Genomic DNA, 23,321 nt, shown 5'->3' on the forward strand with positions numbered 1-23,321 from the left:
TGGAAGGGAATATCTTGGGAGAGAAGATTCATGCAGACTAGTGTAAGCTAACTGGTGTACTCTCTCTTGAGCACAGATTTGATTTTTCTTAAAAAAACCAAAATGCTAGTCTTGTCATTTTAATAAAAAAAATAACTATTCTCTTTATTTGATTTTTTTATGCACATTGTATGTATAGAATTTAACCATAGGCGTACAATGTACAATATGCAAATAGAAAAATACTGCACCCGCTTTGAATCCTGGGGCTTATAGTCAAGTGTGTCTTATTTAATGTGTACACACAGTGTAAACAATTGCGGTTTATATATTTTGAAAAATGACAATTTGCAATAAAGGAACAATTGGATTACTGGCAAATTTTTCCACTAGACCAACATTTCCATTAAATTGGTGTCCGTTTAAACTCATTGGCTGCCATTGATGGCGCTAGACTTCTGGGGTACTGTATATGAAAATTAAATCATAAGGTGGACATACTTTTTGGGGCGCATTCAGTTTGGAATCAGTGATGCTGTGTCCGGTTGCAACGGAGCAGGTTCACCTTTTTCACTTGGAAGCTGGCGAGCGGGTGTGTGGGCCTGATTTGTAGCATATGACAACAAACACGGTCACGCCATGCGGCTCGTCAGGGAGGCTGAAGGCGTGAATGAAGGGAGGATGTTGTCTGTCAGCCAGCTGCAGGGAGGCAAGTGCCACGGTGCACCTCAACACGTTCAGGCCGCGGGGAGCTCAGAGTACGCTAAATATATCATTTGCAACCGGTGGTGGTTTCTCGGTCATGGTGGCCGGCCGTAGGGGGGTGCTATAGTTGTAGAATAGCCCCCAAAATGGCAAAATAAACCAGTTGTTTGGTTCAATATAGTTTATTGATATATGATTTCTCACAGATACTCACCTCTTAGGTGGTTGTTTTTGTTGTTGTTCTTAAATAAGAGTTTACTAACAGATGTAGACAGATTTTTCCAAAGTATGATTGAGAGAATTGAGGCTTTTGTGTACATTTTTAGGTCTTCAGTATAAGTTATATATTTGTTCAAGTATACAGCATGCTATCTAGTTAAGAAACCAGATACTTGGGTCAAATAAGTGATATCTTGTCTGTGTTGATCTTTTGGTAAGATTTCCAATACTGCAAAGACATTAGAAATCCAATAATAATTGATAAGCCAATGCATATTTCTCTTAAACATATACAGTCATTCAACATCTTAAAATCTGAAGTAAAGGCATGAGGCAGGTTTTCTTTTTAAAAGTCCTTGGCTTAGACAGCTTTAAATGTTAGGATGTAAATAGTGTAGTGAAAGTTTTTAAGCTGCTTTGTGTAAGAAGTCTTTGGTTTTGGTGGAACTGGTTTTATGGAGGAGGAAAAGTTGAAAAGAGGAGTATTTGAGGTCAAGTCATCATTTCAGACCAATGTTTGAGTAATCACTTCATGTAATGTCTCAATCTTTAAACATCATTGTCAAGTCAACATCAATTTTAGGTTACATTTAGTGGTTTTACACATTCGTCCCAAACTCCTCTCAGAGAATTTGTCTAAAATATGCCAAATGTCATCAACATTCAAGTTCCAAGAATTTGGGTGGGCACAACTTGGTGGCAAAAATGGACTTGCCATCAAACAGGAAATTGACAAAGCTGAACCCAATGTTTTTTTTTAGAATTTCATAGCAGACCGTACCCCCTGTTTTTTTTATTTGTTATTGTTTTTGCTCCACGGGCCATAGGGTTACCCACCCTTAATTTGATTTGATATGTGAATATTACCTTTTCTTTGCTCGATGGACAAGCTTGTCAAACACATCTGGATGACGGTAGGGCTAATTGTCAACATGTGGGAAGTGCTCGGCGAGCATAAAGAAAGGTGGCGATATGTCATAACTTGTCAAAGCACATTAGCATCAATGCTAAGTCTTAAATGATGGCGGAGCAGTGAGAGAGTCAGTAAATCCCATCTGGACTGCTGGGAATGGATGTAACAACACTGAAGAGCTGCCAGTCTCCGACATAATCCCATTATCATTAAAGCTCACGTTAGAGTGTGTGAAGTGTTATTTATGACAAGTGTGGAGGATAGAGAAAAAAAAATGTTGAGGTGTGTGTGTGCATGCTCTAAAAAGTCAGCACAGAGTGTCCTCCCATGGTGTGAAGCTTGTTGCATTCAAAGCCGCTGGACCTAACTATGACTTGTAAGAGCCTCAGGCAATAGTCCACAATGGAGACTGAGTCAAAGGGCCATACCTCACTGTGACCTCCTTTACACAAACCTGTAGGGATGCAGGACAATTTAAACTCTACAACAATTTAAATTCTACAAATTTGAATGAAACATTAAAGACAAAGTCTTCCATGTACTGAGCTAAGATACTAAGAAGTTTACTTTTTTTTGCTAAATGAAAACTTTAGTAGTCCATTAACTCAAAAACTGCAATCGAGTCGTTTAGTTAACCTTATTTAAAAAGTTACAATTCACAGTAGCGCAGCAGACCGTTCAAAATTCCTCTGGTGATTAAATGTAAAGACAAAAGGTGTTCAAACATTTTATTATTCAATTAACCTAAACTAACCAGTTTAGTCCCTAATGGCTTTGTTTAAGGGCAATAATGTTTTCATGATCTGGTTTTTGTCCATTTTCCTCTTTGGTGCCAAGATGTAATTTATCAACAATAAAAATACGATGCAACAGATAGATTCTTAACCTGTTTGTCTTTTGGACAGGAAAGTGACAGCTTGTGGTGGGATGCCTTTGCCACAGAGTTCTTTGAGGAAGATGCCACGCTCACGCTCTCCTTCTGCCTTGAGGATGGACCAAAGAGATACAGTAAGAACAATCTTTTGAACTTTCTGTAATGGGAAATCAGACATGTCATTTTTAGAGGTTCTGAATTGGATGTAAAATAATGCTTTTATTTTTAAATATTACCTCATTGGCACCCATTTTCAATCCAAGAATAAATAAATAGAATAACTCTCTTATATAATATAATGTTGCGATTAAAATTGGGTGAAAAAAGCACACCCAAATGTCTTTCTTTGATGAAACAATATATTTTTTCGCATTATTTATCTCCGCGTTATCGCATCGGGTCTCTTGCTATCAACGGATCCTCAAAATTATGTGAATTGGATTCACAAGCCAAAATATATGATCAGCACATCCTTAACCTGTCATATTTATTTATGTTAGTGTTTTGTTTTAAGATTCCCTTTCACAGTTGACTCGCACTGTTCGCTAATTCTTATTGCAAGTTGGCTTCCTCTTTTCTTCCCGTTCGTGCTATTTTTTGTTATCATTTTTTCTTGTTTTGTTTCAAACTCTGCTCTCACAACAAACTCAGTAGACCTGGTTGCCCAGCAAAGCAAAGTAACACTACGGTTGATCATTTTTGTGATCATAATTGGATATCATGTTCCCTGGGTCTCATCTACATACTGGAGACACATTGACGCAGATAAGAACGCGGCGCTTGTGTGTCTCGGCTAAGCAGGGGACGAGGTAGCATCTCCGTTTTGCTTTTCGCATGTCAATATAAAGAAAAGAAGAAAAATAAATGTCCCTCAACGGCCTGAAGATGGAAACCTTGTTCCCCGGAGGAGTGCGCGCGGCGGCTTAGCACCAGCCTAAGCGCCGATGACTCACTGTCGCTCATCGGCTCTCGTTTACGTATCCACATGTGACGAAAACAGCAATAGTGCGATTTCAACCATTTCAAAATGATTCATTTTAAAATGTGGGGGAAAAGAAGTTACGAGCTAGTCAGCATCTGCTGACTTCCCCAAAGTGAAGAAAAACAAAAAAAGCCAACAAAAAGCAAGATTTAAAAAAAATCAGATAGAAAAATCATACTGAATGCAGCAGTGGTCATTCACTACCGACCCTCTCTGTTCAAATGGATTGGGCATAGGTTCCCGTCAATGGCAGCCAATTGGTGAAGCAGGCAATAGAAAAACTACTCAACAGCATATCATCCAGTCCCCGTTTCAGCCTTCCTCATCTTGCTTTTAGACAATTTGGGGGCCTGCATTATCTCCCTTAAGTCGTAAGAGAGCACATTAAAGTCTTTTTACAGCCATGACGTGTTATTGCTTTGTTCCTGCTAATATTTTTAATGCCTGCTTGAGTGTCAAAAATTGGCCTGTCGGGAGGGTGCGAGGAGCGTTTTGTTTACGCCAAACAACTCACGATCAGACAATTATCGTGCGCCGTGGCAACTATTCAACACGCGCATAATTACGCGTCCGCCCTCTAGTCGCCACCACGGCCTTCGTCCGACTGGAAACATCTGATGAAAGTGTCGTGATGCAACCAAAGAGCAACGCTCGTTTACCCCCAGAAGAGAACAATGTTGTCAAATGTGTTTTCACGCAACTGTTGCAACAGGAAGATGACCACTTATTAGGAGTCTGTAGAATTTAAGTTCTGTGATTGACCGGCCACTAATTCTGGCTGTCCCCTGCCTGGTGGCCATAGTTGCCTGGGATAGGCTCTAGCACTCGTGTGCAACCCCTGTGAGGATAAGCGATTAATTTTGGCAGCCTACTTGGAACACATAACGGACCTCTGGATGAAATAGAAACTACGACGTGAACGTATTTCATCTGATACAAGATTTAATGCATACACTGTTGTTTATCAGCTTTGTATAGCATAAAACATGATGTTTGGCATAGTCGTGTGTATGAAAGAAAGGTGATTGGGGCGGTGTCGGGAGGTGAAGGCCGCCATCCGACTCCCTTTCTGCCGAATTAAAGGATTGACAGCGGCGAGCGTTTCGAAGTGGGGAGCTGTTTCTATTGAATCGGCTGGTGGTGTGTATATGCGTGTGTGTTGGAGGGTAAGAGAGAGGTTTTGTTTTAAGTAGAGGTGGTTGTGGGGGGATTTTAAGTGCAAGGCGTGATTGACAGGTGGGATGATGCCGCGGCGGCGGCTCAGCTGCAGAGCGGAGATGTAAACCCCCCCTTCCCTTGCTTTTTGATTGACAGCTGAGCCTCGTTCACTACCACAGAGGCAGAAGATTCTGAAGTGGGGGGGGTCCTCAAATAACATTAGCAATTCCTAATATTCCTGGTTCTGGTTGGAGCGAGGGTCCAAAGTCCTGTTTGGCTCTTCTCAACATTTCATGCTAGTGATCTTGCTTTAGTTATAGCAGTTGTCTCTTGACAACATTTTTAGGGGGTGCAACACAAACTGATCTTTTTTTGTCTGCACTTTTTTTTAATGGGACCAAATGAACAAAAGTACTGTAGATTTAAAAAAAAAACTCTTATTTTGACCTACTTTCATTCGTTCATTCATCTCTACCGCTAATGCTTATGAGGGGTCCCGGAGGTGCTGGAGCCTTTCCCAGCTGGCTATTGGTAGGAAGCGAGGTACCCCTAAGCTGCCTGGCAGCCAATTAATATAAAGATGTCTGGTTGGACAACCTTCAACGTCAAACCCCTTCAAGTTTATGAAATCTCAATGATGCATACGATTAAGAATCCATTGTTTTCCTGCGCTGCTATAAACTTTTAAGATGACATGAACAGAACTAACCTTTGACCTCAATTAGATTGCTACCTTACGTCGCACATGATTGAAAATCAATAGTGTTCTTGCTTTGTGGAGGAACAGTTCATCCAATGAGTTAAAAATGGAGACAGACAAGTCCATGGAGTCTCTTTTGGGAAATCATTAAATGATGTGATATTAAATAACAAATAACAATAGAATATAACAATAAATGGATTTTTGTGAACATTAAATTGCTTAAAATTAAACAACAAATTATTATAAAAAAGCCACAGAATTACAACAAACATTAAACACAATAAATACAGTCAACGACACAGACTTAAATACAGTGTAAAGTGCTAATTTAAAAAAATACTGTTCTCTACAATGAAACACAAAACAAAAATTTTAAAAAAAAAATTGGAATTGAATGACCACTATTTTTACAACACATCTTCCATTTTTAAATGTATTTTTTTTAATTCTTTATGAAGCATGATATGATTCAAAGATTTACACTCTAATAAGGAGAGCAAATTTGACTGATTCGGGCCTTGTTTGGGTTGAATCGTATTTATTTGATCATGAGAGCGACTCACGGTAAGTTTGCCATTTCGTCCTCCCCCAACACACACACACACACACACACACACACACACTCCTAATTTAATGTGACTTGCACGACCGTATGACGTCCACAGCCCGGGCTCGTTTCCGCTGTGTCCCGCTCGGCCTCTCGGTGGCGTCTTTTCCGGCCAATTAAACAAGTGAGCTCCACGGCGAGGAGCCTTGTCACTGACACAAATCTCCCAAGTGAATTAGTGCGTGAAAGGAGAAAGAGCGGCAAAAGGAGAAATTACACGCCTTCCAAAGCCTTCGTCCTCTTCCTCGATTGGCTTTCCGCGACTTTTCTCAGCCATCTGGAGTGAAAAAATATTTAAGCCACGCAAAGTAGTGTGAATGCGCTTGGCTAACTTTGTTCATATCACAAGTTCTATAAGTTCTCATCACAGTGTGGAAAATCTGCAACAAAGTGCTTATATGGTTGAAGGTGTGGCAAAAGTGTGGGTGTCGAAACAATGATGCTTTTGCTTCACACGTCTCTTGCGCCACCTGTCATGAAATCTATGTACATCAGGAATTTGGGATTCAACCAGCTTGTAACATTTAGTCAATTTTGAATCTTGAACATATGTCAAATATGTTCATAAGTCAAAATTGATTGATTTTGCAACCAACAGCTTTGATAATGACTCGTGTTGTTTCGAAACAGCATAAAGATCACGTAATTAACGGTGCATTATAAGAAATAAAGCAAAAAGGGTGTGAAATATGTACTCTTCAAGATGTAGTTTTCAACCGCTGGTCGACCTACCCAAGAGGGCTTCCCACTTCGCACGTTGCCGTAATATGAGGAGGTCTTCGCCCTTAAGCCCTTCTCAAGATGATGATTTACTTCAGTTGTTTGGCGTCCAATCATCCTTCTGCTGTGAATTTAAATGAGTTTATCAGTAGTAGACGTCCAATCAGTTTGAAGAGGGAGTGTGACAGTGGACGAAGGAACTTTCATTCTCAGTCAATGCCAGACAATAGGAAGCAGTTTCTGACCAAGCCATGATATTCATTTATTTAAAGTCAAGTGAATATGCAGTAATTTAGTATTAAAAGAAAACAAAGTTTTTTGAGGGTTTTTTTTAAATTGGTGTAGCCAGTTGTCAAAATTGGTTTAACACTAGTTACGGCTCTTAAACCTTCTAATTACTAAGGTCAAACTACTTGACCCACCTCATTTCTGCTATTATACATGTACAACTCTAAACAGAAAGGACCTAGGAAGAGTTTTAAACCCCAACCTTGAGTTCTGCAAAGCAGAGTTGCGCACCACTAGGACACTGTTCTGCCCCATCTTCAATTCCACATTGCGCTGTGGGAACAGTAGAAATGTGCTCCACAATCGTGGTAATGTGTGACCGTTTCCAAACGCGACGATGCATGCTTATAAACACACATTTGCATTTTAAAACATCTGGGCCAAGTAGTCCCGCGCGGTCCGTTACCGAACAAATCTGCCATTTTGTTTTTGTCCCGTTCTTTCTTTCTTTCTTTTTTCTTTTTCCTTTTTTTTGCACCGATGTAATTTAGACATGGCGCTTTTTACAGCGACAAACAAGGTGCTCATGAAAAAATGACACGCAAAGTGCAGTGCTGGGCTTTTAACAGTAGGAAGACTCTGGCGGAAGGTCAGCGAGGCGAGCGCGCCGAGAGGAGAGCCGGATAAATAATGAATACCAGCTTCATCTGCAAAGCGGCTGGACGGACTGACGGACAGATGGATGCGTGGCAACACATTCACCTAGAAAAGATGCACACACCGACAGGAAGGGACGAGATACACAAACACACACACACACAGTTATTGACATGAGGAAGAAAAATCCATATTTATATATAATACAGTGTGCAGGAGACCCATCAGTCTCTCTGGTCCGCGCTAGGCTTTACTTAAGGCATGAAATGTTTATGTGGACCATTTTAAGAAACACACACTCACACATGCAAATCAAACTGTGAACTTTTATGTATTTTCTTGTTTTTGTTTACATCTAAAAACTTCCCCCAAAATATTGTAATATAATATATTGCTTAGAAAGAAATATGTGTATATAGTGGCTTTTGAGTTCACAGCAACAGGTGGCAAGTTTTAAATTTTAAGATTTCAAGTAGTATAATTTTTGCATCTCAGTACCGATTCAGACAGACAGTGTGTTATTGGTTGATACTTTTTACTTTTATTTATTGTTTTATTTTAACCAAATTACATTGTTCTCTTGTCTTTGTTAGACACTACTTAACCCAGTGTCTGCCATTAACAGACAAAGAATAGGATTGCAAAACTTGCTTGGTGTATTTAAAGTAAGGGTTCGAGTTTTAAAATTTGTCTTTAATCTGGGTTTGGATTTCAAAATTTCATGCCTGGATTATGGTTTTTGAAATTAGTGTTGAATCCAAAATGTTGGTAAACCTTTTTTACAGTTTTTCATAGAAAGGGCTAGGGTTTCAAAACCACAGATTTTAGAGTCTCAAACTTCGGTTTCGCTTTCAAAGTCGAGTTTGTAATTGGAATTTGAAGGTTTCAAGACGTGTATAGTCAGGTTGAGGGTTTCAAGATCAGGTTCAGCCCATGCATGTGTGTGTGCGCCTTGATTTACAGTGTTGCTTCTTTGAAGGTTATGTTGACTTGCGTCGCTGTGGTTACCGTAATGACTCACACCGTTGACCCTGTCATAGGTTCAGACAGAGGTTGTTGTTTTTTTATTTTATTTTTTTTCGAGCATCCTGGGAAGGAGAGGGACCAGTTCATCACCTAAATGAACACACACAGATGAAAGGCCCAATACCCCTCCTCTTTAAATAGTTAGGTGGGGTTTTCACCAGGTATCATTGCCCATTTCAGATTAGAACTTGATTATCAGAGGCCAAACAGAGCGCTGCTCATTATCATTGACTCAGAGTCTCTGGAAATGTGTGTGTTGGTGTGCGTGCATGCAGTTGTGTTGCCGGTATCGAACCACACAGCGTGGGGACGGCTTGTCACAGCGGTCCTTCGCAATGACTGTTTTATGGGAAAAGTGATACACGGTGTTAGTGTTTGGGTGGTGCTGATGTTAGGTTATCAGGAGTGGGGGCTATGGTGAGGCGTGGGTCTATGTCTCGTGTTTCCCTGGGGGTTAGTGCAAAGCCCCCCCACACCGCACGTCTGTTGAATTATGGATGGAGGTGAAGAGGGGATGAGGGCTGGCCTCAAGGGGACTCCCCCACCCCCGTTTACCTTACCTCCGTCCTCTGTTCTACCCCCATCCTCATTTCTCGGTCATGTTTTTCACCCTCTCTTGTCCCTTCCTTTCTTCAACACTGGTCACTCAGCTGAAACCAGTCACGCTTAATGACAAAAATGCCCTAAAAATAGTTCACATCAGTTTTATGATAGATCTAAGAATGCTGAATGTCAAGAAATCTGACCATTACTTTTTGCTTTACTTCATTGGGCATTATGCTGCTCCCTTTGTTGCGTCCATTGGTGAATGACCACCAGGGGGCAGTATATTCAACCATTTCACTAATTGTGTTTAAATATAGTCACTGTCAATGGCAGTAAATTAATTATATCTACTCCACCGATAAATATTGCTTGGTAAAAAAAAAAAACAATGGGTGCGCCATATAGACAGTAGGTTTAATAGTCCAAAAAGGGCAGTATTTAAAATGCATAATAAAATAATCAGTGAAAAAAATGTAATGTAGATTATTTTATATCACAAATGAGCAAAAACAGGCATCAGAGTAAAATAACCCTTCAGGCTGCTTTTGATCTGGAATGTTGCTAATACATAACAATAGGATTCAAAGGGTTAAGTCGGAAATACAAATAAGAATTTGAAGTCTGATTTTATAATAAGGGTTTAATCCACAGTTGCTGTGTTCATTTTCAAGCAGAAAAATGATGGCACCGTTTTACTGTTTTCTACCAAGTTGTCTCGCTTAGAAGTCGAAAGAAGTGTTGCCTCAATGACTCGTTCCTTGCTAGTTTCATTTTGATCTTGTTTTTCATGTTCATGCCTTTGAGTCAAGGGTTTAGTCCATCCCAATGTTTTTCTAATGGTCGAACCTTTTATCTGACACGACCCACTCATGCCTGTGAACACTCGACACAATTAAAGTACCTCCTCATGTAAAGGATTTACGGAATAATTCCTCGATTCACACACTAATTCCTTGCCACTCTAAGATTAAATTGACTTTTTTTCTGAGCCTATTTTGAAGCCTTAAAATGACATTCTTGCTTTGAAAACTTCCTGGATTGGTAAAAAAACAAAACAAAACAAAAACTCAGATCTATTTTAGGTGCGACCGAATATAAACATTTAATAGTATTCTCCCCATTTGTGATGGATGGATTTACCAATTCAAGATTAACATTGATTAACACTGCTTAACTCAATGGGTGCTGCTGACAGCGCTAGACGTCCAAAACATTTGAAGTGAGAGGGTGGCAGCGAATGAATGAGCCGTCATTCGCTGCCATCCTCCCACTTCAAATGGGTTGGACATCTACTAGAGAGAGCAGGCCTTATTTTTATGGTGGTGTGCGTGTAGCTGGGTAGGTTGACCAGCATTTGAAAAGTAGATTTTGAAACATCTGCATTGCACAGCATTATGTGATGTAATTTTAGGGTCATATAAGTGCGCCACTATTCTTTTTTTTAACTGTTCAATTGATTTTTTAAGATGAGCATTGATGAATTTTGTTAATTCCGATTGTCTAGATTGGAACGGAATCAAAATTCTGTGGAAACAAGGAAATGAAATGAAAGCACGGTTGTTTTTTGCATGGCGGTAGGTAGCGGCAAAGTTGTTGAACTGACAAAAAACATACGACGCCAGCTTTGATGACAGGAAGTATGCAGAGAGGACGACCAGAGATGGAATTAAACTTTTATGACCTATGAATATTTCATGTTCTGGGCAGTGATTCCTCACATTCTGGTGTGTGTGTGTGTGCGAGTGTGTGTGTGCGCGAGTGTAGGGAAAAAGCCCACGACTTGTGAGCATTTCTCTAGAGTTGGTTTTTATCTACGTTGCAAGGATTTTGGAAATTCTGCTGCTGAAGCTAGTTTAACTTAAGATCATGAAATTTGGAATACCTGTCTATATGAATAGAAAAAAAAATCTCTAAAGGTGAGCTATTTTGACAGGAATCAGTTACTTTTTGCATGCTTGCTGGAATGATCATTCATATTAACTCTTTGATGATTGGCCCCAAAAAAAATGTTTGGAAAAGAAAAGATCACAGACATTGAAAATCTGACATTTTGGTAAGCCACTTTATGTAATGATTTTTACCAAGAATTTTCGTTTGATTGAAACGTAAACTTAGCGCTCAATTGTAAGATTGGAATTTTCATCCATGCACGAAAGTGATGAGAAAGTTTGATGCCTTGCCCAGAGAGAGGACAAACATTTAACTTGAGTCAACTTGGTCATTTCTACAATAAAACCGGGACAAGCCTCCTAAACCCCCCACCCCCCTCATTCAAGCTGCGATTACAGAATCGGCTCAATAGATGATCGAGCAGGGACCGATCAATATGTCAGTTTGGTTTTCATCTGTGCCAGTCTCGTCTTCCCGATCATCAACACCGGCAAACGCCGAAGGCTAATCATCGATTGCGATAGTATTTTTAGCTTAGCATATTGATCACGGGCCACACTGTAGGTCGAACAGTGCACCGGGTTTGCACACAACGGCTCACTGGAAGGAAATCAATAGACTTGATCCACTCTGTTGTTCCTGTTCCTATAATGCGTTTGCTTATATGAGTCGATGCTTGTCATTAGCTATTATGTTGTTAGCTACATGCTATATGTACAGATTCATGTTTGATAGCCCGCAAATTGTATGTTTCTTGAAAAACGCTCCAAATTTTACATTCAAACAGACACCCTCATGCTTTACGATGGCAGTCTTAGAAATGATAAATAAATGTAATAATTAACACAAACAGTGAGCTTAATTTCCATCATATTTGACGACAATCGTAACACTATTTTGCGTGTATTATGGAATGTACTGAATGCTGTTTGATGTTCTTCTTGCATGTGGGTGTGCTTGTTGTTTGCCCAGCAGCTTTTCCACTCCCTCTGTGCATCATTACCACTCTAAATGTATATATCCTCTATATATGTACCTTTGTGTATGTTTGTGTGGGCTGCTCAAAGTGTTATAGTGTTAACAATGGCCTTTGCACCTTTTATGATGGCTTATGTCCATGTATTGTGAAAAAAAAATAGGGGGTGGGGGGGAGTTTACCATAACATATGCGCTCCACAAAACAGCACTTAACAAAAATGAGTTAGGTATTCTCAAGAATTTCTTAAATGGTGCTTAACTACACATATATATGTGTGTATGTATGTATGTATGTATGTATGTATGTATGTATGTATGTATGTATATATGTATATATGTATATATGTATATATGTATATATGTATATATGTATATATGTATATATGTATATATGTATATATGTATATATGTATATATGTATATATGTATATATGTATATATGTATATATGTATATATGTATATATGTATATATGTATATATGTATATATGTATATATGTATATATGTATATATGTATATATGTATATATGTATATATGTATATATGTATATATGTATATATGTATATATGTATATATGTATATATGTATATATGTATATATGTATATATGTATATATGTATATATGTATATATGTATATATGTATATATGTATATATGTATATATGTATATATGTATATATGTATATATGTATATATGTATATATGTATATATGTATATATGTATATATGTATATATGTATATATGTATATATGTATATATGTATATATGTATATATGTATATATGTATATATGTATATATGTATATATGTATATATGTATATATGTATATATGTATATATGTATATATATATATATATATATATATATATATATATATATATATATATATATATATATATACAGTGGTACCTCGTCATACGACCGCTCGTCATACAAACATACATGTATACATACAGATACACAGATTTTATTTGAGTGTCAAAAATTTAGAAACAGATCTACATAGGCTGAACATGCAGTTTTAGCTAAATGTGATTAAATTGTCAGATGTGTAAGCAACTTTAGCGATTGGTCCAAATATCCTTTGGGGGGAATACAGGCCTCTTTGTAAATGATAGCAATTTTTGGCAGTGTAACTCTGTGTATGCCTGTATTTTGTTTGTGTGTGCACACGTCACACACTGAAAGTACAACCATTTGTGTAACATGCATGTGTGTGTATGCGTGTGTGTGTGGCAATGAGTGTGCCAGTAACCCTTCTTTATTCGAAGCGCAAGCAAAAAAAAACACTCCTGACGTCTTTTCTGGCTGGCTGACGTTGCTGGCAGGAGTCCTGGGCCCCGCCGGTGATAAGGTGGAGCGTAGGGAGGGGGGGAGTTGTGGGGAACAATCTCCACAAAGTGGCGTGAATTAATGCGACTAATTAACACAGCGTTAATTATTTGTAAATTGCATGTTTGGATACACATTACTTGAGAGGCATATGCCGCTCGTTGTCTTCCCTCCTGAGCCGGTGCCAGTTAACGCGCATCTCTGAAGGCGAGCCAGCCAACCAATCAACCAGGGAAAGACTACACAGAAAGTGAGATGTACTGTACCAGTCTAATTAGCAACATTTACAGGGGTGTCTTGAGATACGAGTTGAAACATTCTACTACACTGTTAAAATGAATGAAAATGTAATCAAGCTAGCAACGTCAATGGCAGCCAAGGAACTAAAAAAAAAGTTTTTCCTCTAAATTTAATTTTGCAAGCTGATATTTGAGGCAATTGCAACACGTTTTTTCTTCTTCTGCTACTTCATTTTGTAACAATTAGCACTAGATGATAATGCCTAATTATCAGAGATCTTCACCAGTGACACATAACAGTCATCGTATTATATCGAGCCAAACCAGGTCTTCAAAATGAAGTCCATATGTTGACCTTCTTTCCCTGCTTGGACTTGCATGAGTTTTCTTGCCTTCATTCCTGCATTCTATGAACATGCCTTCATTGGGTACTCAAAATTGTCCAAACTGTTTGTTTGTATGTGCTTTGAAAGTCACAGACGACCAGTGAAGACCTCTCACGTTAGTACCAACCTGATTCAGGTATCTCGGAGACGAGGGTGACCGAGAGGGATTTCAGGCTGCCGCATTTAAAGTTGGCTGAGTCGGCGTCTTTATTGATTTAGCCAGCGAGCAGCCGTTTCAGGGGTTCCTTCAGATGTAAAAGCAGCCACGAATGGACGTCAGCTAAATTGTCAACAGTCTGCATTCTTTACAAGGGACCCCAAGCTGCCGTTCTTCGGTCGAGCTGGCTCCAATGTAAATAAAAACTCCGAGCTGAGCCAAGCGAGGACGGCAACTCTTGAAACGATCTCGGCGTGGCCGCCATTACTCGCCATCTATCACTCTGTCACCTAGGGCGACGCGTGCTGGGTTTGATTGGGACGCCTTTTTTGGCAAGACGAACCCTAGGCCTCGCTCCACCTTTCCGCCGCGCGCTCTCCCTCCCTTGCTTGCTGACAGCCCTTATTTTTTTTTTCATCTTCCCTCCTTCTACCACTCCCTCTCTCCATCTTTCATCCCCCCTCCCTCCTTACCTCTTTTCCACCCCCGTCAGAGCTCCTGCTCATTAGCAGTCAGCTCCACAGCGAGACGTACTTTGTTTTGCAGTGCGGGACGAGTGAGGGTAGTAGAGAGAGAGAGACGGAGACGGAGAGTGAGGAGTCCAATTGCTGCTCACGATGCCAACACTGTATGTGTTATTTAGCCATGCCTGACTGTATTGAGTTGGAAAAACATGCCATTCATGGCTATGCACAGACAGACACTCACATTACACTTTCTTTCACAAGAAAAATAGGTAAAAGGATTTTTTCTGTTCTGGAGTCAAACTGTAATCTAGCCTAAAGCTTTTAAGTGATGTTGGAGCTCATCACTTATGTTTACATGTGAGTCTGTGTCACCAGATTTTAAGTATCTGCTGCTATCTTTTTCCACCAGTTTAAACAAGGCTATCCCAATGAGTTAAGCTGGTGAGTTAAAACTTGAAAATAAATGAATATGTTTTGAAAACCCGATCTTTTTTTACACTCTCGGACCAAAGTGCAAACCATGGAAACAATGTACCAAACAGAAAGGCTCTCGTGTTTATGACAATGCTATCGTTTTCAAATTAAATGAGATATTCTTTTAGTGTACTAATATTTAGCATTTAGCATTGGATCTATATTGTTTAAAAAGATTTCTGCTCCCTCTGCCGCAGCGATTGGCCGGACGCTGATCCCTCGCTACTTCAGCACGGTCTTTGAGGGCGGTGTCAGCGAGCTGCACTACATCCTCAAACACTCTAAGGAATCTTTCCACAACTCGTGCATCACGTTGGACTGCGACCAGTGCACCATGGTCACCCAGCACGGCAAACCCATGTTCACCAAGGTACAATCAAGCCCTTTTTTTGCATCCACTTAGGTAAAAATCAACTTAATGCAGAGATCAGCTGTAAACACATTCAGCCTCTAAGGTCCTATGAAATGGTGACCAGATCAAAATATGAAAATGACTGCACTTCTGAAATTTTACATTTGAAAACCAAATTTGCCACTTAGAAATCTCCATGTCTTTTAGGATCCAAAACAATGCAGGAACGTCCATTTTTTTCACAGTAATTCACAACCACAACTCTCACCTTAGCTTTCTAGAATTGAACTAGCTAATACTTGTTAACAGAATAACAGAACAATCACAAGGCAACAATGAATTTAAAAAAAAAACCTATGGATAACACGTGAGCAGACTCCAAAAATCCACAGCTCATTCTGGGTGTGACATCATCATTTACTTGGTGATTATTTGGGGTAGGTGCAAAGGCAGCTGAGAAAGGAAAACTAATTAGGATCTATTTTATGCAGCCTTTTCTGTCACTATTTTTGTCAAAAATATGGTGTGTAATCATTTAAAGTCACTTGTTAACATTTCGTAACACCTTTTATATAGTAATTATTTTTAGTCTCCTGCTGTTAAAAATTGGAGGCGACAAAAAAATGTTTGTTTAAGTATCTGTAAAAAAAAAAGCTGAAGCACCAAACAAGTTTTTTTTTCTGTGTTTCAATATGCTGCTGTCTTAATTCACAGCTGCATATTATTAATATACAAATAAAAGAGGCCTTGTCAGGCATTCAATTTTGATTTATGGGAGAAACAATATTTTCCCAGGGGCCAAATTGCATTGCACTTCAATTAAAAACACTTCGCCCACACCCGTTTTTTTAACAGATATTACATAAAATGGACTTAATGGGCATAAATGTCTGCTTTAAAGCAAAATGCCAGACTGTGTCTCATCAGGCATAGGTTCATGGGTAGTTTTTATTTTTAGCTTTATTCATAATTGACATGCCATATCTTTTTTTGGTTGGTCTTATTGTGATAATTTGCCTAACAAATCCACTTTTACTAAATGCAATTGGCTTGATTAGTAGAATTGTGGAGTTACGGCTCAGATTGGAAAAAAAAACGCTGGCATCCATTGAAATTTTTAGTTATGGCCTTCTGAAACTTTTAGGTATGAAGCTTCATATTATTATTTGTATTATTATTATTATCTGAAACTGGCTTCAGGGCTCACCCCCCCCCCCCCCCCCCCCCCCCCCCCCCCTGAAAAAAAAGAAGCTGTGGTGTCATGCATAAACATGAGCATGAACTGCTTTTTGTTTTCGAGTAGCCCGGAAAATGGGTATTTATTTAGCCAGAGTATTACATCAACGCAGCAATTTTAAGACGTGCTCTTATGATAAATAACACAATACATAACATTACAAGTCTGATACGGGTGAGGTGCCCCGGGCCCTGGTCAACACAAAGCTATGTTGTTCTGTCGGCCCTGTTTCTTTGGCTCTTTTCATCTGGCTCTAAATTGGATGAGAATAATTAATTTATTAGGAAAAAGAAAAAAGAAAAGAAGAATTCCAATAAGGGAGCGTGTTCTCCCTCAGCTCCCAGCAGCACCGCCGAGCCTCGCAGCTCCGGAGGCCCGAATCTCAATCAGCTCTGCTTCGCCTCAGCCACCCCCCCATACCCCCCCTTCCATCCCTACCTCAACACCCCCCCCCCCCCCTTCTCTCATCCCCTTGCCTCACTCGCTCGCTCATTCTCCGTTTGCTTTCTCCTCCACCGTTCTTCCTCTCATCCCACCCCTCCGCCTACACCCCAACCCCCTGCACGCACCCTCGATACGCGCACACACATACACACACATAGGCACGAACACACATGCATCCTTCATCCCTAGAGAAATCATCCCCAGCTCCCATCTCACTCTCTCCTCCGCCTTCTCCCTCTTTCTCTCGCCCGTTCTCGCTGTCTGTCTCTTTCTTTGAATGTCTCTCGCCCACAATTCCACATTAATGGCGCGCATGCTTTTTGAGGTTTATTAAAATTCACACCGCCTTGTTTTTTTTTGTTTTTTGCCTTTTTTTCATACGGTAATAGCTACTTTTGCATCGCTACCATTTTTCGGGGGAGGCTCCTAATACCGATTCCAACACCAAACTGATGCCAATACTGACTGTATTTTTTTTAAATACTAAGTTTTTTCATACTCACTGAATGTAAAGTAATTATCTGCTATAGATGGCACTAGACCTCCAATACATTTGAAGTAAATGAAGAACTTACTGCAGTGGAGGCCAGGGCAGTAAATTAGATTAGTATTCAAATGCCATTTTTGGTGTGTTAGTTTTTCTTAAAACTGACACTAAATTAGTTTCCTGTACGTATTTCCAATTGTTTTTATATTAGAGGATTTTACACAAAAGTTTACTTCAGTCAACATCCTATTTTTTGATTGGGGTGTGGTCACATTTTCCCAAAAAAAAACAGGTTTACATTGACTTTGAAGCCATGAAAGTGGTTCAGTGGTAGTAGTTAAATACAAAAGCATTACAATCATTAATATGGAACAAGGTAATCATATTAATTAATCCATCCAGAAATTAGTACCCATTTTTGAAGTTTTCTGTGTGTTATGTTTTCATCAATGTACAGGAGACTAGTTCCCATAAACTTCCACTTTTCTGCCATTTTGGTAAACTTTTTGTAATTTGTATTCGGCGCCAATGTTTGGCATCATCCAAATTGATTTAACGGCACTGGGCTCGCGTGTCACTAATTGATTGAGCACCGTCGTGTTGTCCTTTGGCACTCCTCGGCGTCGTAGATGCCCTCGTATCAGCGCCGCCGCGTGCAAGATTTATGACCCCTTCGCTTCTAAATCAATGGGGAGGGGAGGGGGTGCGCTCCGCAAGGGGGCTCTGACCGTTTAATGGAGCACTTTTTAATTTGGGGGAATTCTCCCTCAGCTTCTGAACTATCTATTTGTTGTGAGATAAATTGATCGGAGAGCATTGTGCATTAGCTTCTGACAAAAATATATGGGCGTGTGATGTAATCCATGCTGAATTTTGGACAAAAAAAAATCGCATTTAGGGGCGGGATGGATCTGCTTAAAATTGCCAGCAAGACAAATTCCAACAGCTTTATTACACTGGCAATTATTCTGATTTAAACTGTGTGGCTATTTATTGATGGTGAGCGCCAAGCGAGCTATGCTAACAACACGTAAAATTCAAATGGACAAATGTAGACCTGTGTGCTACTCGATATAAGTGTTTGGACTTTTTGTTTTGAGTTATAAGCAAAATTTCAGGTGCTGGATGCTGATTGCCCCCTTTCAGACACATTGCAAGTAGACCATAATGACATGTTTGTATTCTACTATTACTGTGGCAATGAAGTCATGTAGCTTTGGTTAATCACGTTACAATGCAGCCTTACTTTGGCCCATGTGGGCACAACATCTGCTGGATTGAGGGTTTTCATAGACCTTTATTAAATTATTTTTTTTAATATTAGAGGATTAATGTCTGCATGTCGTGTTAGCAAACCCATATTTTCAATTTTAAAAAGATGATATATAAGTTAGAAATAATCAAATTTAATATGGAATTCTCTTTTCCAAAGCTTTTGGCAGGGAGTTGAATTCATCCTTTACTTAAAATAGCTTTTAGATGATTAATTTGAGAGACTCTTAAGAATCACCTACCTTTATGGATGCTCAAAAATTACTTATTACCATTTTGGCTATTGGATTAAAAAAAAAAGAAGAAATAAATACATGTTATTTTTTGACAATTATAAACATGCCATCTTCTGACTTTTAAAAAGTACGGCATATTAAAACCCTTTACATGATTTTACTACTAAACGTTCAGTACAGTTAGTATTTTTAATAATTTATGCAACAAATAATTTGATGTAAAAAGCTATGTCATACTCACTGTTACAATACCGATATTAACTTATGTATATATACAATTCTGTGTACTAAGGTAGATGAAGAATTCAATAATAATTAATAAATTCAAGGCTCAATGATCTTTTGTAGGTAATTGAAGGTTTTTTTTTTAATCTTTTACAGATTTGACAACCTTGTCCTTTCATTAATATTTCTCTTGGGGTTTACAATATTTATCCCATATTTTACAATGTAAAAGTGTGAAGTTGCTGCCATATAGATGAAAAACATCGCTGAGGATCCTACAAGTGATTATTAGCTCGGGTTACTAAAATATGCAAAAAAAATAACAAATTTTGCTGCCAGCTATGAAGTCTTATTTTTCTCTGTGTGTGTGGGCCTCCTGTGGAGCAACCTTGCTTTCCTGTAAAAGGGAAAATAGTAAACGTAAAAGTGTATAATCCTGTGAGGCTGTTTTGATGCCCAAGACAAAAGAAGTTCAGGTCAGGGAGAGTTGCCAATTAGGCAAGCGAGAGAGAGCGAGAGAGAAAGAGTGAGAGAGACAGAGAGAGAAAGAGAAAGTGAGAAAGAAAAAATGAGAGCGAGAGAAGCACACACACACACACAAACGTTAAAGGAAGGGAACATTTTCGAGCCCCCTTTGGCAAAAGCCGGCGCTCACTCGATCCGGCTTCTCGCCGCGCTGCGTTGTTGTGACAACCGGCAGGCAAGAGAAGAACGAGAGAGAGAGGGAGGGGGGGGATCAGCTGATTAGTCGGCATGGCAACGGCCAAGATGTAATCCCAGCAGACATACTTGGTCTAATCAATGCCCCCCTAGCGCAGATGCTCCCCTGAGGATCAACAAGAAAGATGCTAACGGCCATATTGCACCACGCATGTACCCTCAACACATGCCGCTACATCTCAGTCACATGTTCAAATCTAATTATTAATACAACAATAGCCATTGTCCCTTTTTCATGTAAATGTTCTCCTCACATTTGGTAGTATATGCAAATTCCTTGTGTCAACCAAAATGAGAATTTATTCAATTTTGGGGCAAATGTCGTTGAAATTTAGTTAAATTAGTTCAGAGTTTCTAGACGTGTTTAAAGAGTTTTGTATCAATTTGGGAAACCTTGGCCAATTTTCCTATAGTCTGAGAGTATGAGAGGGTTTTTTTTGGGGGGGTACATATTGGAGACCCCTAAAATACATAGGGTTGAGGTCTGGAAACCAACCCTGCCTAAAACCTGCAACTCTCCCACTGACTTCAAATTAGTAGTTCTACGCTTATTATTTGTGGTTTAGCATATCTTATCTGTTGTGCTTTAGTCAGATGAATTTGACGTCCCGATTTTGCTGCAGGTTTGCACGGAAGGTCGTCTAATTGTGGAGTTCGCCTTCGATGATCTGATGAGGATCAAGACGTGGCACTTTACCATCCGGCAGTACAGAGAGCTAATCCCCCGGAGTATACTGGCCATGCATGTGAGTACTCCATGACCACGTTGTTGTGACTCTTAGTACACAAACATCCACACAACCCGAAAATATGGTGACATCGACGCTGAACGATTTGTTTGATGTAGAGATTGAATAATAATCAGTTTAACAGCAGTAAATGGCATTCAGTCAACTGTTTGTATGTTGCATTTTGTCTGTGATGTCCACGTGAGAGCACGTGTCTGTGTGTGTGGTTTTTTTGGCCAAATCTGAATATGAAATTTACCTTGGCGATAAATTGGCCCCTCTGGGTGCCGTCTCACTAATTCCTGAAGAGGTGCATTGTGGGTGCTGTGTGGTTTTGTGAACGTGTGTATGTGTGTGGATAATGTGCAGTGTTCACTCTTTTTGATAGCTGCACTCTCTAATGAAGGCACACACACAAATGCGTGCCAGACATACCGGGAAATGAGTCGAAAACTCAAGAGACGTCGGCTTTTCTGTAGTTATTCTCCCTATTTTACAAGAAAGCCATCACATTATTCATAGGATGTGTGACCAAAATGCAAGTTTATAGTAAAATGTGTTGCTCCAATACCATTTTTTGTCTCCAGATACCAATTCCAACATCCTTTATGCTGTATGGTATTGGCCAATACAGATAATATACCAATACCATGTTCTTTTTAATTTATATATACCGTATTTTCACGACTATAAGGCGCACTTAAAATCTTTAAATTTTCTCCATAATAGACAGGGTGCCTTATAATCCAGTGTGCTTTATATATGGAAAACAAATTAAAATGTGTCATTCATTGAGGGTGCGCCTTATAATGCGGTGCGCCTTATAGTCGTGAAAATACGGTATTTATATATATATATATATATATATATATATATATATATATATATATATATATATATATATATATATATACATATATATATATATATATATATATATATATATAATCACATTTTACAATGTATATCATATTCTGTGAGATTATACAAAGCTGTTTAGTGATTACTGTTTAGTAGCGTAGTCAAAGTCAAATCATAAAATCAAATAAATCATGTCCTTAGTAAATCTTTTTGAGGTCTGGTAAGTGTGAAAATGCAAGTACATTAGGAACAAAGTGAATGTGTGAATACAAAATGCACCACTTAAAGATTTAATCAGCAACTTTGGTGATTTTGCACTGTATTACCACATCAAATTGATCTTGAAACTCAGACTGCCAGCCCTCACAGGAAGGATGGATTTTTTTTACTTCTGTAGCTGTTAATGTCAGGGAATTAGTATAAAATATGAGTGATGTCGAGTTCCTCTCCAGTCATGCTGGTGGCTAAGGTGTTAGAAAGCAGGCTTGCGACAATAGTACACATTTTATTTGAAAGCACACTTCCATCTGGTGGGTCAGAACCCCACTTGGCCTCAGTGCAAGTAAACTGTAACAGCTACATATCACGTTTTCCATTTGGTTGTTCGAATGTGTAGGTGAACATAATACCTCTGATACTAGTTGTTTATGAATAAAAAAATATTTAATCAAAATATTTTTTTCCACACTTAACAAATCTCTTTGTTTACATTAAATTGTGAATTTAGGCTAAGCAATAGCATTAACAAGATAATTTTAAATTATACTAAATACTATTATATTAAATTTATCTGAATATAAATACATTAATTTCACTATATTTTTATTTCCTTAGCGTGTTTGCCCCCCATGTTTATCCAGGGCATTATTACTGTGTATAAGGGTAGGAACAAAATCAAAATGAGGACATCGAAATAATAGCTTGATTAATTGTGTTTCAATTACTGTGACAATAATAAACGCCGATTTGACACAAAATGGCAACACGTGCATCAAGTATGTTTCTGTCTTTTTTGTGTTCTTGTTGTGGCTGTTGTTGAATTTAAGACTTGAGTGCATTGAATGCATATAAATGCCAATCAGCCTAATTGGCTGTGGATAAGTGCTTGTTTTCAGTTGAATGTGGTGAGTATTGTGCTGTTTTTTTTCCTCCTTTGGGTCTTTAAGCTTTGCCTGCTTGTTTTCCCACTGCAGGCACAAGACCCCCAGGTGCTGGAGCAACTGTCCAAAAACATCACACGCATGGGTTTGACCAACTTTACCCTCAACTACCTCAGGGTAAGTTTCTGGGTGTTTGTATTGGATTCACAGAAATGTGTTTACCATACTACAGTTGAGCCAACAGAGAATTTTTACACTGACATTTCAAGGCTGAACACAAATGTGAAAAAATAGTATATACTAAAGTATGAGGATCTTGTCTCAATACATACTCACAAATTAGATATAGTGGGAAAACTAGGCCTGTTCAGGTTAATTGTACCTTTGGCCCTAAAATAGAAGAGCATTTAATTTTTC

The 23,321-nt window shown here is 38.9% G+C and overlaps 1 protein-coding gene across 2 annotated transcripts in view; it reads left to right on the forward strand.

The window, feature by feature from the left end:
* The window catches only part of ldb2a (LIM domain binding 2a), a 58,578-nt gene that overhangs the window by 22,308 nt on the left and 12,949 nt on the right, over positions 1–23,321 (forward strand). For both annotated transcript variants that reach the window (XM_077609853.1, XM_077609854.1), the window contains exons 4-7: positions 2,722–2,824; positions 15,440–15,612; positions 20,839–20,961; positions 22,998–23,081. In XM_077609853.1, coding sequence (XP_077465979.1) covers positions 2,722–2,824; positions 15,440–15,612; positions 20,839–20,961; positions 22,998–23,081 — 483 coding nt within the window. The remainder of the gene's footprint in view (positions 1–2,721; positions 2,825–15,439; positions 15,613–20,838; positions 20,962–22,997; positions 23,082–23,321) is intronic.

Source organism: Stigmatopora argus, chromosome 9 (assembly GCF_051989625.1).
Source record: "Stigmatopora argus isolate UIUO_Sarg chromosome 9, RoL_Sarg_1.0, whole genome shotgun sequence".
Taxonomy (NCBI): Eukaryota; Metazoa; Chordata; class Actinopteri; order Syngnathiformes; family Syngnathidae; genus Stigmatopora; species Stigmatopora argus.